Genomic DNA, 21,458 nt, shown 5'->3' on the forward strand with positions numbered 1-21,458 from the left:
TGAAAGAGGGTCTCTGTGGTCATGGAGTGTACACCGTAGTGAGGGAGGGAGATTACGATAGGTTAATAGCTGTACCATGTCATAGTTGCATCAGGTCAGGTAGTGGTAAGTGTTACGAAGAAAGATAAAGCAGGTTGAAAGGATAAAATGTGTTCGTAGGTGTCTTTCTATGTAGGGCAGTCAGGAACGGTTTCTCTGGGAACTATTTGAGCAGAAAGAGGGAAATGCATGACAGGGAGAGAGAACAGGAAGTGCGCACTTAGGGTGTTTTTGGTTCAGTAAGGATGACAATGTGATGACTGGAGTCCTGTGAATGAGAGAATTGGTGTTATGAATTAAGTTGCGTCCGCTCAAAATATGTGTTGGAATCCTAACTCCCATACCTGTGAATGTTACCCTATTTGCAAATAGTTGTCTTTGCTATGTTAATTAGATCATACCTGAGTAGAGTGGGTTCTAAATCTAACCACGTCTGAGTTATAAAAAAAAGCAGATAAGACACAGTGGGGGGAGGGGTCGTTTACAAGTCAAGGAACCAAAGAACACCAGGGCGACCTGCAAGTTCTATTAAGTATCCATCTCAAGTTTTGTTCACACTGAAGTTACGTACATTGCAATGAATATGCTTGGCAAAAAGGTTAGAAAATGTGGAGAGATTGTGACTTCCAGAGTAAGATCTTCCTAGCAGAAATTTCACTTCTTTTTGAGTCGGGAATAATGGCAGCTGTGGTAACTTGTTTTTAAGATTGCTACCATCAATACCTTGCTTCCCTGCGTGGGGAAGTCATTATGTTACTGAAGGCAATGGGTTCGCTGCTTGTACTCTCGTTAAGGATAACTAGAGTCAAATGGTTTTTGAAGCAGATGTAGCTTAATACTCACAGCAAGTAGAAGACAGAGAGATCATTCTCAAAGCACTGTCTCCCAGAACCAAGGGCTCGCTAACATACAGTACAAGGGAAGTTATATACATTCATTAAACTCCTGGGAAATAGCATGCATATTTAAAAGAAGGTCTGGGCTAACAGTTAGCACCCAAGTGCGTGTCGGACCTCTCCCTTCTAAGTTGGGTCCCGCTTTTATCTGGTGACTATGTTTGGCATTTTTAGTTCCTTGACACGAGTTTCTCGGTTCCTAGGCAGGATTCATTAGGGGATGGGGAAGTCCAGCAGTCAACCAAATTGTTTCTGCACTTGCATGGGATTCTGGTTTTAGTGGGTTTGCCTGAAAAACAATCCGAAGAGGAAGCATTAAGGGAAATCTGGTTGCTTATCGTTTAAAATTTAGCCTCCGGGTTGAGATACTGGTTTCCCTGCGTCCAGCCTATGCCATATCTTGTTTGCTTTGGGATTTTTACAGCCTCTGTTCACAGGAGGGTTAATTTTACTTCAGGCCCTCAGACCTGTCTCAGTTCCTCCATTGAAAAGCAGAGTGTATTGTCAGTCCCTTTGACAAACAGAAGTAATGTGTAGCTTCTGAAGCTAGGTCATAAGCTTTGAAGCTTTCAGCTGGGTCTCTCAGAACACTTGCTCTGGGGGAAGCTAGCTGCCATGTAATAAATCCAGCTACCCTGTTGGGCGGGAGCGGCCTGATCAGCCCACAGGTGTTCCATCTATATCAGTGTGGGTGCCAGACTTGGGGGAAAAAAAAGCCTTCAGATGACTCTAGGCTCAGCCACCATTTGATTGCAATGAAATGCGGGACCCCAAATGAGAACAGCTGAGCTTGTGAGAGACTGCTGTGAGAGATAACATATTGTTGGAAGTCACTAAATTTTGGACAGAATTGGGACACAGCAACAGATAACCAGAACCGAAGCATAAGAACCCTTAAGGCAAACTGGTAGGCCTTCAGCCAGGTGAGACTTCTATCTGGCAACTTTTCTGTGTTGTGCTCCATTCGATCATACAAATCTTTGAAGGCAAAAACATTCTCTTGATTTAATTTTGTGATTCAACCTACCTTCTTATTCCCTTCCCCTTCACGTCAAAATTAAGTATCTAGGCCAAACACTCAATAAATGCTAAACTTAATGTGTTGTCATCCATGTTAATGAATGAATTATAGGGCTTTGAGATGGTTGGGTCAGGTTCTAACTCCCGTTGAGAATTTTGAGTTTTTAACAAGTTCCCTGCTGAGAATTTGCACTTCCACCTCAGATATACTAAATCAAAATCTACATTTTAACAATGCAAATTCTTAGCCAGGGGTTCAAATCTGATGGAACTGGTTCTAAGCCCTGGAAAGATGAAAACATTTATCTTCTGATATTAAAATGTTAACTAATTGTTTGATTAAAATAATGGGCACTATTTTGGCTATGTGCGTCCTAGCTTTTTTTCTTTGTGCTAACTTCACTTTGCAATTACCTAGCTGATTATTTTAATCGAATCAATTTCTACACTGTTACTATCACTTTACATAACACGGAAGATACCATATTTCAATAATGTTTAGGGTAGAGGTGGGGAAAGGGTGAATTGTAAGGGTTTGCAAAGATAGGAAAATGGTTATTGCCTAAATATGAAACTTCAACAATAATGCTTTATATTATGAAATTAAGTTGCCAAAGCATGCAAACATGCTATCCTTTGTTCTTGCTGTGCTTACTGTCTATGGTAAAACTGATCATGTCAACATGATAACTTTAAGAGGACGTAGGTCATATTTAATGTTTATTCCTAAGAACTTTGGCCAACCAGCTCACAAACATGAAGTACTAACCTAAATCAATACAAAAGCTATCCTAGGTACTGGGGCGGGGGGGGGAGGGACTCAAAGAATATTCCTGATTTACAATAAATCAGTGGCCTAATCTTTAAATTGATAGGACACCATGGCAAGTGCCAAATACATGTGGATGAATGCTGTTAGACAATTATTAAATGTGTGCTTGTCACAGTTTAAGAGCAGAAAAAAAATCCAAGGTGAATTTTTATACAAGTCTTTATTTACAACTTGTTTAACAACTGTACACTTTTTGCAGCCTTGAAAACATTTTTGTACTTGAATGGGAAAATATAGTTTGACCAAACCTTAACTTTATTCTTCATATACATATACATATATTATATGCATATATATAAACACATACATATAATTAATACCATAACAAGTTGGCAGTTGTAAAATTAAAATGAATAAGTGATATCAAAAAGAAATACAATTTAACACTTCAAAAAATTAAAAATCCATTTTCTGGTGGTTTCTTAGACTTTATGTTTTTGTGATTTTAGTAAAATTACTTACGGAAGTGCTCTAACAAGTCATTCACCTTATATCAACAGTAAGACAGTGAGAAAATACGCCAATTTCAGCACATAGCAAATGGCAGGTAAATTCAGCAAATAGGTGGAAAATGCTTGGATTCCGTTATGCACAATGTTGCCAAATCTGTACTGATTCCATTTGTGAAGTGAAAATTTTTGATATGGACATCTTTTTTTTTTTTTTTAGATTATAACTACAAACAATGAAGCTGTAAACTCAATAGTCAACCAGAAATAAGAATATGCCTACCTAGCATTATGCTTTTTTGCAAAGGCTAAAATGCATGGTGGATAACTATAATGTCAAATATTAAACTAACAACAATTCACAGAGCAATATGTAATACTTAAGACATGAGTATAAGGCTTTAGAGCGGGTGCTGTAATTAATACAACCCCAACCCCAATGTCGTAAGGTGTTTTCCAGCTCATCTGAAAAGTTTTAAAACTATTCTGGGGAGAGGGGAGAAAAAAAGCTGCTTTCTAACCCCAAATTTTTGATTAATCCAAATAAGGCAAATTATCAAATTATTAGGTATGTTTGCATTTTACCATTTCATGACACAAGCAAAAATTGGATGTTACAAATGGTGGGCAACTGTCAAAACATGAAAAAACTGCAAAACAAGATCAATGTGTACAAAGCATTCTGAACTATACAGAACCTGTAAACAGCAAAGTTAGTGACGGCAAAGCATTTTAGTGCTAAATAACTAGGGCTATTAAAAAACGAAAAACAGACTACTACTAAAAAGGTTAAAAGGCCCCAAATCATTGACTGACATTAGTATACAGTCATTTTCTGTATTTATACTAAAATGCTATTTCTTATTTCAAGCATACTGAAAATTTCCCTTAACTAAGATGAGTCTCTATAGAACACATACTGAATTAGGTCACCAACGAAAAAAGAATAAATAAAAGGAACTCAGATCACACCACTTACGAGTCTGGACTTGAACTACAATAAGAATTTCATCATTAACTTGCTTGGAATTTGACTCTACTGGATCAAGTTGGTTGCTTGACTGAAACAATTTAAAAAGAGGAAAAAGCATCATGACTTGCTAATAGGATAGTTTTAACTAAGCACCAAGCTGACTCAAGATTATGATTAGTCCCTTATTTTCATTAAAAAATTCAGTAAAGATCCTTTTAGTTAAGTAACAGACCAATTAACATAGATTAAGAAATGTTTTCATTAACCACAACAGTAAATATTAACTACGCTGGAATATTTGATTTGATTCATAATCCAAGTTAATAAAAGCCGGAAGCTATAAAGAAAAACAAATTATTTGGATCTTGGTGTACCTTTGGGGTGGAAGATGATCAAATGTGACTTTAGAGAGAAATGTTTCAAGGTACAGAAGAAAAAAAATTGTTAGCAATTTTCATTAGATTTATATAGATCTAAATGTAAGAATATGATGAAGCTGATCAATTTTGATTTGAAAATAAATTAGCATTCATTAGTCCCTACTTGATGTTAGACAACTATATATTGTTAATATTTAAAATAAGAGTACCTTAAGAAAACTGAAGATACTAAGTAATGATTTATGAAATGATGTAAATATATAACCTGAAAAATAAAGTGCTGAGAATGTGTTTTTTAAAAATATTGAAAACTTGCTTTAGAGAGTGGGGTTTTGATTTTTCCAAGATCTTAAAAAGGGTCATTATTAATGTCTGTAAGAAAAACAGCTTTCTTCAACCACGGTGGTAAAATCTAAGAGTTATAGGTTAACTGATTGCCTTTATTTTTTCCTTATTTTCTCTTTGGGTGTAACAGCAGGGTCAAATAGCATTTTCTTAATGGTCGAATATTCTGTATCTGTGCTGTCCAATATGGTAACCACTATTCACATATGGCTACAGAGTACTAGAAAATGGCTAGTTAGACTGATGACTGAATTCTTAATTGGATTTAATTTAATTATAATTAAATTTCAACGGTCACATGTAGCTAGTGGCTATTGAATTCCACAAGGCAGGCCTTGAATTTACTCCAGTCCAGAATAACAGGAAGTTAAATGGAAAATTGGCAGTTGCTGAGTAATGCAAATAGGTAACACACTCAGCTGCTAACTGAAAGGTTGGAGGTTTGAGTATACCCACAAGCACCTCAGAAGAATGGCATCGAGATCCCTAGGGAGCATAGTTCTACACTGACACACACAGGGTCACCATGAGTCACAGGAGACTTGATGGCAACTGGTAATGGAAGAGTAAGACATTTAGGAGGGCTCTTAACCCAAAAGCATAGACCCGATTTTCTTTGAACTTTTAGTTTCATTCATCCATTCAACAATTAATTAGATGAAGATATCTAAAACATATTTTGTCCTTAAGTGTATGTGTGTGCATGCATGTGTGTAAGTGTATTCAGTTTTTTTACTTTGGGAAGATGAAAACCGCTCTTTGCCTTAAAGGTCATAGTTTCGACTTCTCTGTTTCAGCATTGCTATCTTCTAGGTGACCTGCATAAACAAAGTAAATAGGTGGTAATGCTTTTTTTCACATATAAAAGCATTTTTCTCAGCTAAAAACAAAATAAAACTCTAAGAGAATGTTCTCATATGCAAATCTATTCTTTGGCAGTAATCACGTGTGCCAATGTTTATGTAACAAATATTTCAGTCCTTTTTGACTATGATTTGAATATTAATATACTCAAGTTACAAAACGGAAGAATTCTGACCCCTGAAAAAATCCCTCAATAGAACAAGCTGAAAACTTTGCTATGTATGAACTTAAGAAAATGGTCACATCCATAAAGCGTATCTGTTATAGCAGAACTAAGAACATTTATGTAGCATTCTGCCGTCTTTCAGGTCTGCTTTTCCATCACCTGCCCCCTAACCATTTTCCAGACTCTCTGGCTTCACAGATGCTGGGACCTGGCTTTCTTTCTCTTGTGTTTCAGGTATGTGCAATGATGAAGAGACGACTGAAGTTAGAAACAGTGTAAATTTGTATTTTAGGAGACAGGCAAATCAAAGATAAGAATATCTTCTGACTAACCAGAAGATACTTTGATTTTTATTAATAAAACTCCAGAAAACAAAAATCTTCAAGGGTGTTTGAATTTGGGAGGAGCTGGCTTCATGAATATGACACTACAGAGGATTCTTACTCATGTGACATCAAAAAGCAATCAATGGCCCGCAGCCCTAATTTAGCTTCAAATAGATTTCTAGACTTACAACTTCAGACTCCTGACATTAGACAATCCGTGAAGAGTACAGAGCCCATTTATTTGGACAACCTTGGAAATTTTTCATAGTGAGTGTCCTAAAATAAAGAAAAGAATCCCAGTGGAAAAGATATTAATAGAAAATGTCACAGGAAGGTAGAAGTGGAGAGGGAAGATAATTATTTAATATTAGTAAAGTGCTTTGAATTTTGCGGTGAAGTATAAATAAGACATAAAAAAATGATTAGAATAGTAAATAATATTAAGACATTCATCTCTAATAGTGACACACAAAATAAACACTATAGAATGTATATAATCACTGCCTATAGGGTGATAAATACCTAAGAATAAACACATAAGGGCTCTTTTATTAACTTCACAATACAGTCACTAAATGAATTATTTTCCTTCATCAACTTAGAGAACCCTAAAGTGATAAGCCCTGCTTGGGAAGTCTCTTGCATATATTAAAGCCTCAGCATACTTTGGCAGTTTTCTTTTATTCAATTTGAGGTTGCATTTCTCATATTTAGTTTTTCCTTTAAGCTCTAAGTAGATATAATTCAGGCTACTTTTTTTTTTTTTTTTACTCAATAGCCAATGAGCCTAAAATTTTGAAGCCATGGACCTTCTCTAATGATTTTATCTTCAGACTCTAAGAATTTAGATTCAGAGCCTGGTGGTGATGTATTAGGTTCATAAAAGTTCTCCTTCAAAATACTTAAAAAATATGTCTACTTTTGCCTTCACTGTAAACCAAACTTTGTGCGGGCCTACTGTGTGTAATTAGGGGGAGGTAAAATTGAGCCTATGACTTGGAAACTAGATGAAGTGGCAGACCTAGTTAGCTCTTAGGAAGTTGGTTGTGATTTTCAGCTATCACAAATTTCTTCTCATCTCATCATAGGCTCCTCAATGGCCTAAAATCACTATTTTAGATTTGGTAATTCGTTAACATTCTCAAAATGAAAATAGATGCTTTCCCCTCCACTAATATACATATGCAGTTAATACTGTGTGCCTAGCTCATGTTCACTGAGAGGAGGAGCAATGAGAAAATTAATTATATTTTTGTCTATTCTTTTTATCGGCTGATCGTGCAATAAAGACAGAAAATTTTACATAAACGATGACCTTTAGGCACATTTGTTAAAGTGTGAGTTTGAATTGTGTGAATCTTTCCATCTGCCTAGGTAGGTGTTTATAATTAGGCCATGTCTTATCCTGATAATCCATTCTACTCCCTAGGAATGGATTTCCCTTAACAAACTTCTGTTACGTCCTTAGATTTCTAGCCTCACTTTACAGCATACAAACCTAATCTTACAGAATATTGTTGGAAAATCTAAGAAAGCAGAAAAATCATGAAAAGAGACATCAAGTGATGCCTGAGATGTAATTGTTAGGAAACATTTATAGACCCCCACAATTACCAAACTCATATGCTTGCCGTAATTAGGTCCAATACTCTGCTTCTTAAATAAACTCTTGTCCCTTCCCGAACAGTTTAGTGTAATGGGAAGGATCTGAGGATGTTGGTATTTCAAGACAACATTAAATACAAATTTTACGAGTTTTCATATTCATAAAGATAATACATGTGAACCATATTGATAAAAAAAATAATTAAAAGGCTGTTTAAAAATGAAAGAATCAGTATACACTTTCTAAAAACAAAATAAATGCTTTAAAAAAGATGGATGCCATCACATTTGTGCTGTCCTTCATTTTATAAAAAGGAAACTAAATATTAACACTTCTGTAACCTTGGAGGGTGGGGAAGAGGAGAAATTATCTGTGACTGGCGTATTATTTATGTTTTTTAAGCTTTTGAGAACTGAACAGCTGAAATTGAACAACGAAACATCTTCAAAATTTTCAATAAAAGGAACGTACACCAATTATTATTTAAATATGCTTTATAGAAAGTAAAAAATTGGATGACAGATACATTGAGAATAACCTTCCTCATATAAAAACCTTCACGGTATAAAATATTCCAACCACTATAGTTACAAAGAATAAGCTTTGAAACCTCCTTTTAAATGTAATGAAACTGGGTTGAACAACTACAAAAATAAGCTACCATTTTGACAGTTGGGACTGCAGTAAAAGAGATTTTTTTTTTTTTTTTTTTGGCATGGAAAACCCTTTTAATTTATAAAAAAGGGAAAAATTAACAACATGCTAAAATAATTTTCAAAGATTTGGATATGCCATTGTATTTTGTTCAGTACATTCTCTTATCCTACTTTAGGATATAACATAGGCTTTACTGTGAAGAGGTATAATGCTCTCTAGGTTCAACTGCCATTTCTAGGCAAAGAGCCCCTTCATAATCTAAGGAGAAAAAGTAAAAATATTCTTCCATAGTTGAATGAATACACAACAAAAAGCATTTTGTCTTCATGTTATTTTGTCCTTAGCCAAAAGCCAGATGCCAAGCACTTTCCTGCCACTTTAGGATCAAACATGGTCTTACCCACACGGCTGTAAGCTAGCTAGGTTTGTCTCTACTAGCTGTGGGTCGTGGGTGCTTTCTTAGATAAATTTGATGTTTCAGCTGGGGAGAGCTGGAACATTCCTGAGTCTGAATCTGGGCAACTGGATATTAAATGCAGAGAGTTAAAGAGAATTCTAAAAAATTTAGATTTTTTTTTTTGTTTCAAAATAATTCTTATATTAAAATAAGATTTTCAAGTTTTTAACAAGGTATTATCGTTAAAACAATCGATGAATCCTCGTCTGAGATACTAATATTTCATATCATTTAATTAACAAGATAAAGCAAACTGTTATTGAAAAGAAATGCAAATAAAGTAGCTCAAATAAAATGTGTCTACAGTCTAATTCATCTTTCATTCAACAATCACTTAGTGCTGATGTATTTTCACAGTGTGGATTTTCATTCATTTGCAAGGACTAATGAAACATATAGGCTGACATTTCTGACTGGATAATATTAGCTTAATTTTGTACAACTGAGCTTTTATTCATTACATAAATAAAACAATAAAACCTCAAGAAAATTACAGCCTACAATAGTATCCTTATTATAGTCTAACCATCCCATTAAGCCAATTTTACTAGGCTGGGGATATCTCATAGAAATAATTCAATCTTGATAAATCTTGGAACATAGGTCCTTTATTTAGGGACTTCTTTTTCTTGGCTATCATCAAGTAATTAGACAAATGGTAAAAAGATATGACCAAGCTTTTGAAAATTCTTTTAAAATATGTTCAAATGTATTATTTAGTCTTCTTTTAAATGTGGTTAACTACTGTATTTGCTGGGGTATTTTTTCCCCATTAACAAACATCTGAAATACACACTGCAGAACAGAAATGCTATGCTTTAATGTTCTTTAGTTGTTTAGTCTGTATTTTCTTACCCTGGTTATTACAATGAAAACAGCTAGTGCTTCCTGTGTATGAGAATTTGGACACTGTAGTGATGGCTCACCCCAGCCAAATGCAGCAACACTGTCCTTATTTCACGGCTGATGTCATGAGCAGCTCCACTGTACAAGCAAGCTGTGGCTTCATACACACATGAGGAGTTCATGAACATATCGCATGGCACAGCTCACGTCTACATAAAGCTCTAACGTCTTTTAACTTCCACATAGTCCATGCATCGTCACAAACCTCCTGAGAAATTAGTAATCATCACTGGAACCCTGGTGGCACAATGGTGAAACACTTGCCAGCTAACTGCTAACTGAAAGGTTGGTGGTTCGAACCCACCAGCTGCTCTGTGGGAGAAAAGATCTGGTGACCTTCATAAAGGTTACAGCCTAGGAAACCCTGTGGGGCAGTCCTGCTCTGTCCTATAGGGTCACTATGACTTGAGGGCACACAACAACAATTGGAGAAATAGAAGTATCATGAATCTTGTCCAAAGCTGGATAAGGGAAACAGGGTTGTCACTGTTACAGTTAAGTTTTATTTTTGGCTTTCTGACACATAAAGTATACTCAGATCCTATTTCTTACAAAAACTCCCCTTTTTTGACATCAAATACTTTTTAGAAATATAATTTCTTCTATGCAACGATATACTAAGTTTAAAGGTAAAGGAGTGAAAGTTACAAATATAAAAACCAGGATAATAGCATGCAACAGATGCTGAAGAAAAATCAAAACTAAAATTTCCTTCTAAAAGCGTGGCACCTTTGCAACCCATTAGGAGAAATACCACCGTGTAGATCTGTGAGTAGGTGAGAGACCAGGACAGAAGCAGTAAACAGAAGTAAAATGAAAAACTCTTATCTCTTGGAATGTGATCCATTTAACAAACAGTTCACAGGCTCTTTTATTTTCATTCATCTTAATCTGTGGGTATAATTTCCCCACAATTTTAATTTGATCAAGGTTAGTGTTCGGGACCTGTTTTAAAATACTTAAATTCTTATGTTATTTATGGAATAAAGAGGGTCAGAACCATCATAAATAAATAGTTTTCAATCTTTTCTTGGAAAACCTTTATATGTTGATTAGGTTTGCTTGGCCTTCTGAACCCCACAATGCATTTGACTCACGCGGCTCTCTCTATATTGTAATTCTTGCTGCATAAATTTACGGTCTTATCAGACAGAAGTGTAGGTATTGCATTAGACTTCTGTATTTAATGTAAAAAAATTAGCACAATCCATAGAGTCATTTCTGTATATATTCAAATACCTTTTTCTTCAAGTATGCTTTTTGAGGAAAAAAGAAAATACTACTAATACTTAGGTCAACTCTTTTCTTAATAAAAAAATAAAAATTTAAAATCAAACGATTGGATATAGTTTTTGAAAATTCTTAACCACATTTAGCTTGACTTAAAGTTACTTATTTGGAAACCCTGGTGGCGTAGTGGTTAAGTGCTATGGCTCCTAACCAAAAGGTCGGCAGTTTGAATCCACCAGGCGCTCCTTGGAAACTTTCTGGGGCCGTTCTACTCTGTCCTATGGGTCACTATGAGTTGGAACTGACTTGATGCCAATGGGTTTTTTTTTCATTTATATTTAATATACATAACTAAATGCAACCTTAATTTCCAAATAGCCAGTGCGTGAAATAAAATTCTCTTATTAGGTGACCTAGCTCAAAAAAAAAAAAAAAAAAAAAAACCAACCTAATTTCAGGAATTTTTTGCTTTTACTAAATAGGCTATGGTTCAAGAAAATGATTGGAGGGGAACTTAATATAATCTGGGACTGAATACTTAAGTCAATATGGAAAATTAGGTAGAAGGCAATACAGTTTTAAATGAATGATATTTCACATTTTTACAGCACCTTACATATTCAAAGTGCTTTACAATCATTAATTGACAGGTTAACTGGTAGCCCAGTGGTTAAGAACTAACCAAAAGGTTGGCAGTTCGAAGCTACCAGCTGCTCCCTGGAAATCCTATGGGGCAGTTCTACTCTGTCCTATAGTGTTGCTATGAGTTGGAATCAACTCAACGACAATGGATATATATATTTGTGGTTTACAATCCCTCAACATATATAAGCACTTTTGAGTCAACAAAATTACCCAAGAGAAGCTATTCAGTAATAAAGTCAAGGTCTAATAGATCGAATTAAGGAAAAACGTGAAAGAGGCCTGTCATAAAATATCACATACAAGAAATCATTTATCTTACTGACTGATATTAAGATGGTAAATATTAGGAATTATTTAGAAATGAAAGAGTTTATATTAAAGAATAAGTAAAACACATGAGGCACAAGTCAATAAGGAAATTGCTCACAAAGTAAGGCTACCTATTACTTGTAAATATATGAAAAATAAATCTTTTAGATGTAGGGGGTGACGAAATTATAAATGTCAGACACATTGTTAGAATCTGATCCTAAGTTACTGTGATATTCCAAAGCAAAGAAAAAAAAAAAATTAATGCACTGCCTGATTTTATCTTCTATAATTTCCCCCAAATAAACTCACCAATGCATTCACTTCTGCCAGCAAACAATATAGCAGGAAATAATGAAATTCTATTCATTTGTGTTTTAAAAATAGTCTCCATATCTTTGGACAAATTCACTTTCCTATAAAACTGTGGAAACTCATTCTTTCCCCTGTAAATAGTTATATCAGGTGCCTTACGTGAGATTTGCTAGCCTCTGCCAATGTATTTACGTCTCTGCAAAAAGTGCCCTTTGCCAACCGTTTCACATAGTAAATATGCAAGTTACCTGAAGTGCATCTTGAAAACCATTTAAAACACAGATTAATACATCATAAAAAGATGGAACTCCCTTTAAACAAAGACATTCTTACAAAGCATGGTAACACCGAGGCACAATAAACAATATAAATTGTATATCAATTATTGGCAGAAAATTTAATTCATTACAAAGCCTACATCATTGGGGAAGAGGATATTTTCATACAAAGAAAAGTATTACACTATTATACAACACTTTTAATTGAGCATTTAAAAAATTTTGGCACATTGAAAGGAACTGAAAGGACTACAAAATAAAGGACAGAGAAACTAAAACATTATAGATACAGGAGAGAGAAAAAGTCCTCAAATGAGAAACAACTAAATATTAACATAGAATGGAGACAAAAAAAAAAAAAAAAGCTGGCTGAATTTCCTGAAATGTTGTTATATGTAACAGAAGTATGCTTTGATGCGGGTTGCTTTTATCTGTAATGGCAAGACTTCTCTACCTTGCTGTGGCTGGTTGAACATGGCCTGGATAAGATCTTCTTGTGCTGGTTGCTTGTCTTTGCCTAGCCAGAAATGACTGCCCTGAACCTGTACTAGCAAGTCTATCTTCAGCCGCCTTTTTATGCAGAGTCATTCCCTATAATGTAGAAAAAAATTAATCAATAAAAAAATAGAGGAATACGCTCTCGCTAAAGAAAATTTCGCCATGCAGAATTTGTTACTTTGCTTAAGGTTGAATTAGGGATATTAATTCTTTTCATTCTAGATTGCAATCTTATCTTGTAGAGGCATTCAGTCCAGCAATTAGGTACAAATTTTCCTTTGGAAAATTAAGGGTTCATTTTCTGAATTTACAATAACCAAAACAATAGGTAATGAAGAAAGATTTTTTTTTTTTTGGTAATACATTAACCATATATTCGATCATGCTTCCCTTCTAAATCGAATGTAGAAAGTTGATTTTCCAAGAGAAAAAGTAAAGTTGATTAGTGGCAGTTGATTCACATGACAATTTGGAAATCACAGGGTTTATCTGGAATGGGAAAACACAAACGCACTTGTTTCTTAACGTGGAAAGCCACGCAACATATAATACGTACCCTCATGCCATTTTTCTTTACTTCTGGCAGACCTGTATTCTCAAACAAGTTAAGAAAAGTTCCTGAAGGCCCACAAGAGAGGGTCCAAATGAGATACAGGAGTCTTTCTTGAAGACAGGTGAAACATCAAGTATTAGCTTAGGAGGGGGAGGAGCCACAACTGCTGAGCCTATAGTAACAGGAGGGAGGAAACCTCAAGGTGCCCTCTGAACTTGGAGGAATAATGATGACAATAATAATATAATCAAAAGCAAGTCTGTGAGTAGATCAGGAAAAAAGTTGTTTCAGTACTCATTCAATAAGCTAGTTAAGATCCCAAGACAAAGAAACATTCAGATCTAACAACTGCTGTTTAATCTCACAAACAATTGGATACAAGTTATCTGACTGGAGGAAGAGGAAGTTGGCAACCGAAAGAAATAAATAAGGAGACAAAAGGACAGTCAGGTAGGTAAGGCCAAATTTTATAAAAAGTGACATAGCTTTCCTGGAAAGAACTGTACAATGCACAGAAGATAAGGGACTAAAAGATAAATCTTGCTATCACTAGTTAGCTTCTAGGGAACACTGGTTGTGGCTTTCTTAGGCTGGGTTCTCTAGGGAAGCATTTATCTATATATATTTATCTCAAAGAAATGGCTCACAGAGTTGTAGAGACTGGCAAGTCTCAAGTCTGAGGGTCAGGTTTTAGCTTGGAGGCTTCTCTTGACTGACACAGCTGCAGGGGCTGCCAAACCCAAGTTCGGCAGGTAAGCTGGCATGCTGCTGGCTCACAGGCTGCAGAGGCTGATGAATCCTAAGTTCAGTAGGCAATATGGCAGGCCACCGGCTGAAGTCCCAAGAACCAGAGGTCAGATGATGAGCCACACGCAAGATCCAGAGTCAACAAAAGCCAGTGAGATTTGCCAGACGTCCATAAATATTGGATGAAGCCACAGACCTGAGGAAACTTCCCATACAACTGACTGGCTGATCACATCAGATCACATCATGCAGGATGACTATGTTATTACATAAATATCAAACCACTGAGAATCATGGCCCAGCCAAGTTGACACATGACCTTAGCCATCACAGTCCACCCCTTGTCAACTTGGCACCTGTATACATCTCCTTAGACCACACACAATCTCTAAAAAAAGACAATTACAAAGTCATACTTGCACCTAACATGACACAAGATGCGTATAACCGAAAAGGTTCTAGCCCAATTTACATCTTGTATTTTATAAGAAAACAAAAATATTTGATGCACACATACAAGGAAGAAATACCCATAACAATTAGAGTCTTCATTTCTGCACATGGTCAAACAGTTGTCACTGGTATTTAGGACTACTTTTTTCCACCATGCATTCCATATTTCCTTTACCCTCAGCAAGCACCTCAGCTGGTCGTGGTTCTTTGTCTGGTGGAGTGGCCCAAACCTTTATTCCTGAAGGGTCTGGGCCATTAGTAAGCATGTTGGAACTGGGCTATTGTAGTTTTCCATTGATTTTAATCACAGGGCATGACAGACTAAGAAATGCTATAAGGGATCTCCTGTATTCCAGACTTTGCCTCCATTATGCAACACCAATTCAATTTCCCCTTGATAGTCAGGATCAATCATAACAGTCAGTATGGTAACTCCCTTCTTTGCCTGTTGATGCAGACGCATTAGGAGTCCAAAGTGGCTGGGTGGCACTTTTAACTTCCAGTTCAATGGAATCCATGTTGTCTCTCAGGTGGGAGCATTCTTCCCTTTGGAACTAAGACCTCTACACTCAGAGAGCGTAGGGTCACGGGGGCAGGAAGCAAAAATTTTACGAGTGGGTCACTAGGGGTAATAGTGATTGGTTCTACTCTCATTTCTGCCCCTTCATTCCTGGAACGGTGAAGCCTGGCTATGGGGGAAACAGCATCATATACTGGATTCTGGTTTAGAGCATATACAGCCTCCTGGAGAACACTGCCCCAATCTTACAAAGTATCGTTACCTAGCTGGCACCGTAACTGCATCTTTAGAAGGCCATTCTATCGTTCTATCAAGGGAGCTGCTTCAGGATGACGGGGAACATGGTGCGACCAGTGAATTCCATGAGCATGGGCCCACTGTCGCACTTCATTTACTGTGAAGTGAGTCCCTTGATCTGAGGCAATGCTGTGTGGGATACCATGACGGTGGATAAGGCATTCTGTGAGCCCACAGATGGTGATTTTGGCAGAAGCATTGTATACAGGCAAAGCAGATCTGTACCCAGAGTAAATGCCTATTCCTGTGAGAATGAAATGATGCCTCTTCCATGATGGAAAATGTCCAATGTAATCAACCTGCCACCAGCTTGCTGGCAGATCACCTCAAGAAATGGTACCATTTCCAGGACTCAGTGTTGGTCTCTGCTGTTGGCAGACTGGGTACTCAGCAGCGGCTGTAGCCAAGTCAGCTTTGGTGAGTGGGTGTTCATGTTGCTGAGCCCATGCATAACCTCCATCCCTGCCACCATGGCCACTTTGTTCATGAGCCCGTTGGGCAATGCCGGGAGTGGTTGGAAAAAGAAGACGATTGCTTTAAACAGAATGCATCACTCTATCCACTTGATTGTTGAAATGCTCCTCTGCTGAGGTCACCCTTTGGTGAGGATTCACATGAGACACAAGTATCTTCACTTTTGTGGCCTATTCAGAGAAGTCCATCCACGTAACTCTTCCGTATACCTCCATGTCACAATTTTCCTATCATGTTCATAAACAACTCCCCGTAAAGCCATTGGTGCAGACTGGGAGAGGGCAGGTAATGTGACAGGAGAGGAGACCATGGGCATCGGAACCACTTCCTCACAGAACTTACTCGTACCTTCAGCTCCTGCTCACACCCAATCTCGTATATACCACTTCCATTTAATGATGGAGTGCTGCTGTGCATGTCCGTCTTTATGACTTTGTGGGTCAGACAACACACAGTTCATGATGGGCAACTCAGGCTGCATGGTGACTTGGTGTTCCATGGTTGGACGTTCAGTCTCTACTAAGGCCCAGTAACAAGCCAAAAGCTGTTTCTCAAAAGGCGAGTAGTTATCTACAGAGGATACCAGGGCTTTGCTCCAAAATCCTTAGGGTCTGTGCTGTGATTCACCAATAGGGGCCTGCCAAAGGCTCCAAAGAGCATCTCCATCTGCCACTGACACTTCAAGCATCATTGAATTAGCCGGATCATGTGGCCCAAATGGCAGAGTAGCTTGCACAGCAGCCTGAACCTGTTGGAGAGCCTTCTCTTGTTTTGGGCCCCCCTCAAAATTGGCAGCTTTTCAAGTCACTTAACAAATAGGCCTGAGTAGCACACCCAAATGAGGGATATATTGCCTCCAAAATCCAAAGACACCTACCAGGCATTGTGCCTGTTTTTAGTTATAGGAAGGGACAGATTTAACAACTTATTCTTCACTTTAGAAGGAATGTCTCATCACGCCCCACATCACTGGACTCCTAGAAATTTCACTGAGGTGGAAGGTGCCTGAAGTTTTGTGGCATTAATTTCCTACCCTCTAGCATGCAAATAGGGTCGCCATGAGTCGGAATCGACTCGATGGAACTGGGTTTGGTTTTTTTGGTTTTAGCATGCAAATATTTTACTGCTAAGTCCAGGGTCCTTGATACTTCTTCCTTACTAGGTCCAAGCAGCCTAATGTCACAAATGTAAAGAAGCAGTATGATGTCTTGTGGAGGGAAATGCAATCAAGGTCCCTGCAGACTAAATTATGACATAGGGCTGGAGCGTAGATAAACTCCTGAGGTAGGACAGTGAAGGTGTACAGACGGCCTTGCCAGCTGAAGGTAAGTTGCTTCTGGTGTTCCTTCGAAACCAGAATAGAGAAAAAGGCATAGTCCAGGTCAACGCCTGCATAGCAGGTACCAGAAGATGTATTAATTTGCTCAAGCAATGAAACCACATCTGCAATAGCAGCTGCTGCTGGAGTTACCACCTCGTTAAGTTTTTGATAATCCACACCATTCTACAAGATCCATCTGTTTTTTGCACAAGCCAAATAGGCGAGTCGAATGGGGATGTGGTGGGACTCACTATCCCTGTGTCCTTCAAAATCTCATTACTCATGTCTAGAAAATCTAATTGAAGCCTAGAATATTGGTAAGCATTTGTTTTTCCCTGTAATATATTTAAAGTTTTTTCTGTTGGAATATTCCATTTCAAAACCATTAGGGAGTCACAGTCTGACACTGCGAACCTTTTCCAGACCCTGTAAGATGGTTAAGCTATCCTCAGCGTAAGTACCACTCCTGCAAAGGATCCTGAAAGAGTCCCACAAAACACAACCTACCACATCTGTGCTTAGGTATAAGTCTCTTTCCCATGGGATAAATGGCTCTGAGAGACAGAAATCAAACTAACATTTATGTTTCAACAAGTCAAACTAGAAATAACGATGTGTTCAGAATGTTCTAATCCTAGTTATGGTCATTCTCCTCTCTGCTTTTAGTCCAAAGGTCAGCATTAAGGTTTGGTTAGTGTGTGTTAGGATAGCAATTACGTTCAGATTCATTCAGTCGAATTACTTCTATAATAAAAGGAACATAATAAACATTACACAGTCATCCAATTTTGCAATCTGTTTTGAAGTACTATTTTCTTACCATATTGTACCAGGCACTAACAATATATTTCTCTTCCATCTCTCTTTGATTCTTCGTTTTCTCATATTCTTTCTAAAAAAAAAAAGCACATGTAAAGATACAAAACAATTAAATATTTGTAAAATACTTACAATGCACTGCTTATATAGGATTGTGCAATACAGGAAAATTCCTATAAAACAAAGAATCAAAAAACATTTTATTGTATAGTGTAGTCAACTACCTCTAATGAATGGAACAGTCTGTCCCGTTCCTGGAGCTGATTTTTAAGAGCTTGTATTTCTGGTGCTGCTCCTTGATTCTGCTTAGGATCTAAAGTACGAATAACCTGTAAAAAGTAATAAATGAAAAAAATTAAAAGTCTTGAATTTAAAGGATATTATAACATCGAGAACCAAAAAATCAAACCCACTGCCGTCGAGTCAATTCCGACTCATAGCGACCCTATAGGACAGAGCTTCCATGGAGCGCCTGGCGGATTCGAACTGCTGACCTCTTGGTTAGCAGCCGTAGCACTTAACCACTACGCCGCCAGGGCTTTCACAACATCTAGGGAAGCAGTTACTAAAAAAAAAAAATCAAGGATAAAACGAGAATCAAAGGCTATTTTACGAGGAAACTTTAAAATTTTAAAGTATGGACTAATATTCCATTGTAGCTTTTTAATGTGAAATAGAATCAATTATAATAAGTAATTCTGAGTTAAAATTAATAAATAATACTAAAGCAGACACTACTGACAGCTGTTTATCCATTTTCCCTTCCTCATTAACAGAATGCTGAATTTGGTTAAGCTAGTCAGCTGCCTCTGAACAGACATGTACTTCAGGGAGTAGGTTTTGACTTGTTTACGCCTATCACTGTGGCCCCATCTCCTCTTCTGCCAGGGGTTTGGTTTAGGCATGGACATTTGATGCAATTCTGGCTGACCAACTACAGGTCTTTTGAGAAAGTTTTTTTTCCCAACACTTTTACTATCAAAATGTAGAAAACTTGAAAGAGGTAGACAAAACCTGTTTACTTTTAACACAGATTCACCAATTGCCACATTTGATTTCTCTCTCTCTACAGACATACACACACATAAACAGTTTTGTTTTGGGGACTATTTTAAAGTAAGGTACAGGCCTCTTGACACTGAACCCCTAAATACTTCAGCATGCATCTCCTTAGAATAAAGACAATCTCGTAAATAATCAAAATACCATTATTACCTATAAGAAAATGAACAGTTCTGTAAAATCATCATTTGGTCCCAATTCACACTTCCACAGTTGTGTCCAAAATGGCTTTTATAACTGACTCTCTCTACCCTAATCTAGTATCCAAAGGTTGTGTACTTGGCAGTGAGGTCCCTTTGGGCTCTTTTAAATTGGACCTGCACCCTCCTCCATCTGCCACCACAAGCCCTGCTTATTTTTGTTTCTCACATATGGTGCAATGGTTCACTTTTGTGTGGCCTTTCTAGCCATGGTCTTATAGTTTTGTAACTCCCACCCAAGTGGTTTGGTGGGACTGTGCAAATAAGGTAAAAATTATGGCCCACCATGGGGATCGGTCAGTTTTGGCTAAAAAAAGAGCCAATTTCAGTGCAGAGAGAATCCCACCACCACCAAAAAAGAAGAGCCAGAAGCAGAGAGCACGTCCTTTGGACACAGGATCCCTGTGCTGAGAAGCTCCTGGAACCAAAGACCCAGAGAGAGAGAGAGAGGTGGCAAGAAATGGTGGCAGGAGAGACCGGAAGGAGACAGCACAGTGGGCTTCCTGACCCATGGAGCAAGACGGCTGAGTGCCTGGGGTGCCTCTGGGAACTTATTGGTGGGGCTAAAAGTGCTTTTAACACTTGCCTGAGCAGGGCAGAGGCTGAGGGCCAGTGAGGCGTGCCTGTGAACACAGCTGGGAAGAGGCTGTCCTGATGGAAGAACAGTATGCTGAACACTCCTGAACCTGAATTGTAATCTGTTACTTCCCTAATAAACCCTATAATTGTGAGTTCTGTGTGGCCATTGCAACAATTTATCCAACCCAGCAGAGAAGTGGAGAGCGCTGTGGGAGGGATGGTTGGTATCAGAATTGGTAAAGATAGTGGAGAAGTAGAGAGAGGAGGCATGCCTGACCTCTACTGCATAGAAATCAGCCTTAGGCTGTTGATCTAGATTCTCTTTCTCCCTTATAAAGAGAGAAGGTCACACTCCACCCCCATGCTGTTTTGTACATCACAACATTGACGTTTTATCCCAAACTCCAGACCTATCTGATACTTTCCTCAAAGTGTAATTTAACTTGTTCCAATAACTTCATTTGTCCTGTGAACTGGAAGTTGGGTCTAGAACATTGATTAGGTTCAGGTTAAATATCATTGGCAAGGAGCCCTGCTTGGCGCAGTGGTTAAGAGCTTGGCTGCTAACCAAAAGGTCAGCAGTTCAAATCCACCAGCTGCTCCCTGGAAACCCTATGGGGCAGTTGTACTCTGTCCTATGAGGTCGCTATGAGTAGGAATCAACTCGATGGTAACAGGTTGGTTTGGTTTATAACTGGCAATGATACTCGATACCAGAAGCACAAGATGTTGGCTGTCCCACCATTAGAGGTGCTAATTTTGATTACTGGTTACAGTGCTGACTGCCAGTTATTTCTTTTGTAAAAGGTATATTCCTTTTGATAATTTAGTAAGTAACCTGTAGGGTAACCTACTTTGATCACTGCTTCTTGTGCAGACTCTTTTTCTTTGTTAAGTCTTCTTTTGTTCTTCTCCTGATCGTTCTCTGCGTGAGAAGTCACCGTACGTGAGAAGTCACCGTACGTGAGAAGTCACCGTACGTGAGAAGTCACTGTACGTGCACTGTCATTTCGAGGTGTCAGTGAAACACGATCAGAAAGTAGGCTGAGATGCCCACAAATTTATACTTACACTTTTGGCTTTCTCCAAGTATTTTTTATATCGTTCTTCCATTTGCTTCATCTCCTCCTCTTTCTTCCGTAAAGCTTCTTGTAATTCTTCAATTCTTAATGCTGTAGACGAGACACAGTAAAAAAAAAAAAAAAAAAGAATTTTTTTTTTTTTTAGATTGTATTATCCTTA

The 21,458-nt window shown here is 37.7% G+C and overlaps 1 protein-coding gene across 3 annotated transcripts in view; it reads right to left on the bottom strand.

Moving 5' to 3' along the window:
* Window positions 1–2,985: 2,985 nt before the first annotated feature.
* Window positions 2,986–21,458, bottom strand: part of HOOK3 (hook microtubule tethering protein 3) — a 121,596-nt gene continuing 103,123 nt past the window's right edge. Inside the window, exons 19-23 of one of the 3 annotated variants that reach the window (XM_049865140.1) lie at window positions 21,288–21,388; window positions 18,600–18,704; window positions 18,377–18,448; window positions 13,148–13,284; window positions 3,000–5,752 (exon numbers count right to left, since the gene is read on the bottom strand). In XM_049865140.1, the coding sequence (XP_049721097.1) occupies window positions 5,737–5,752; window positions 13,148–13,284; window positions 18,377–18,448; window positions 18,600–18,704; window positions 21,288–21,388 (431 nt within the window). In that variant the 3' untranslated portion in view covers window positions 3,000–5,736. Of the gene's footprint in view, window positions 13,285–13,312; window positions 17,581–18,376; window positions 18,449–18,599; window positions 18,705–21,287; window positions 21,389–21,458 lie in introns of those variants that run through there. The other 2 variants (XM_049865141.1, XM_049865139.1) reach the window with 2 other exon arrangements.

Source organism: Elephas maximus, chromosome 22 (assembly GCF_024166365.1).
Source record: "Elephas maximus indicus isolate mEleMax1 chromosome 22, mEleMax1 primary haplotype, whole genome shotgun sequence".
In the NCBI taxonomy this organism is placed as follows: domain Eukaryota; kingdom Metazoa; phylum Chordata; class Mammalia; order Proboscidea; family Elephantidae; genus Elephas; species Elephas maximus.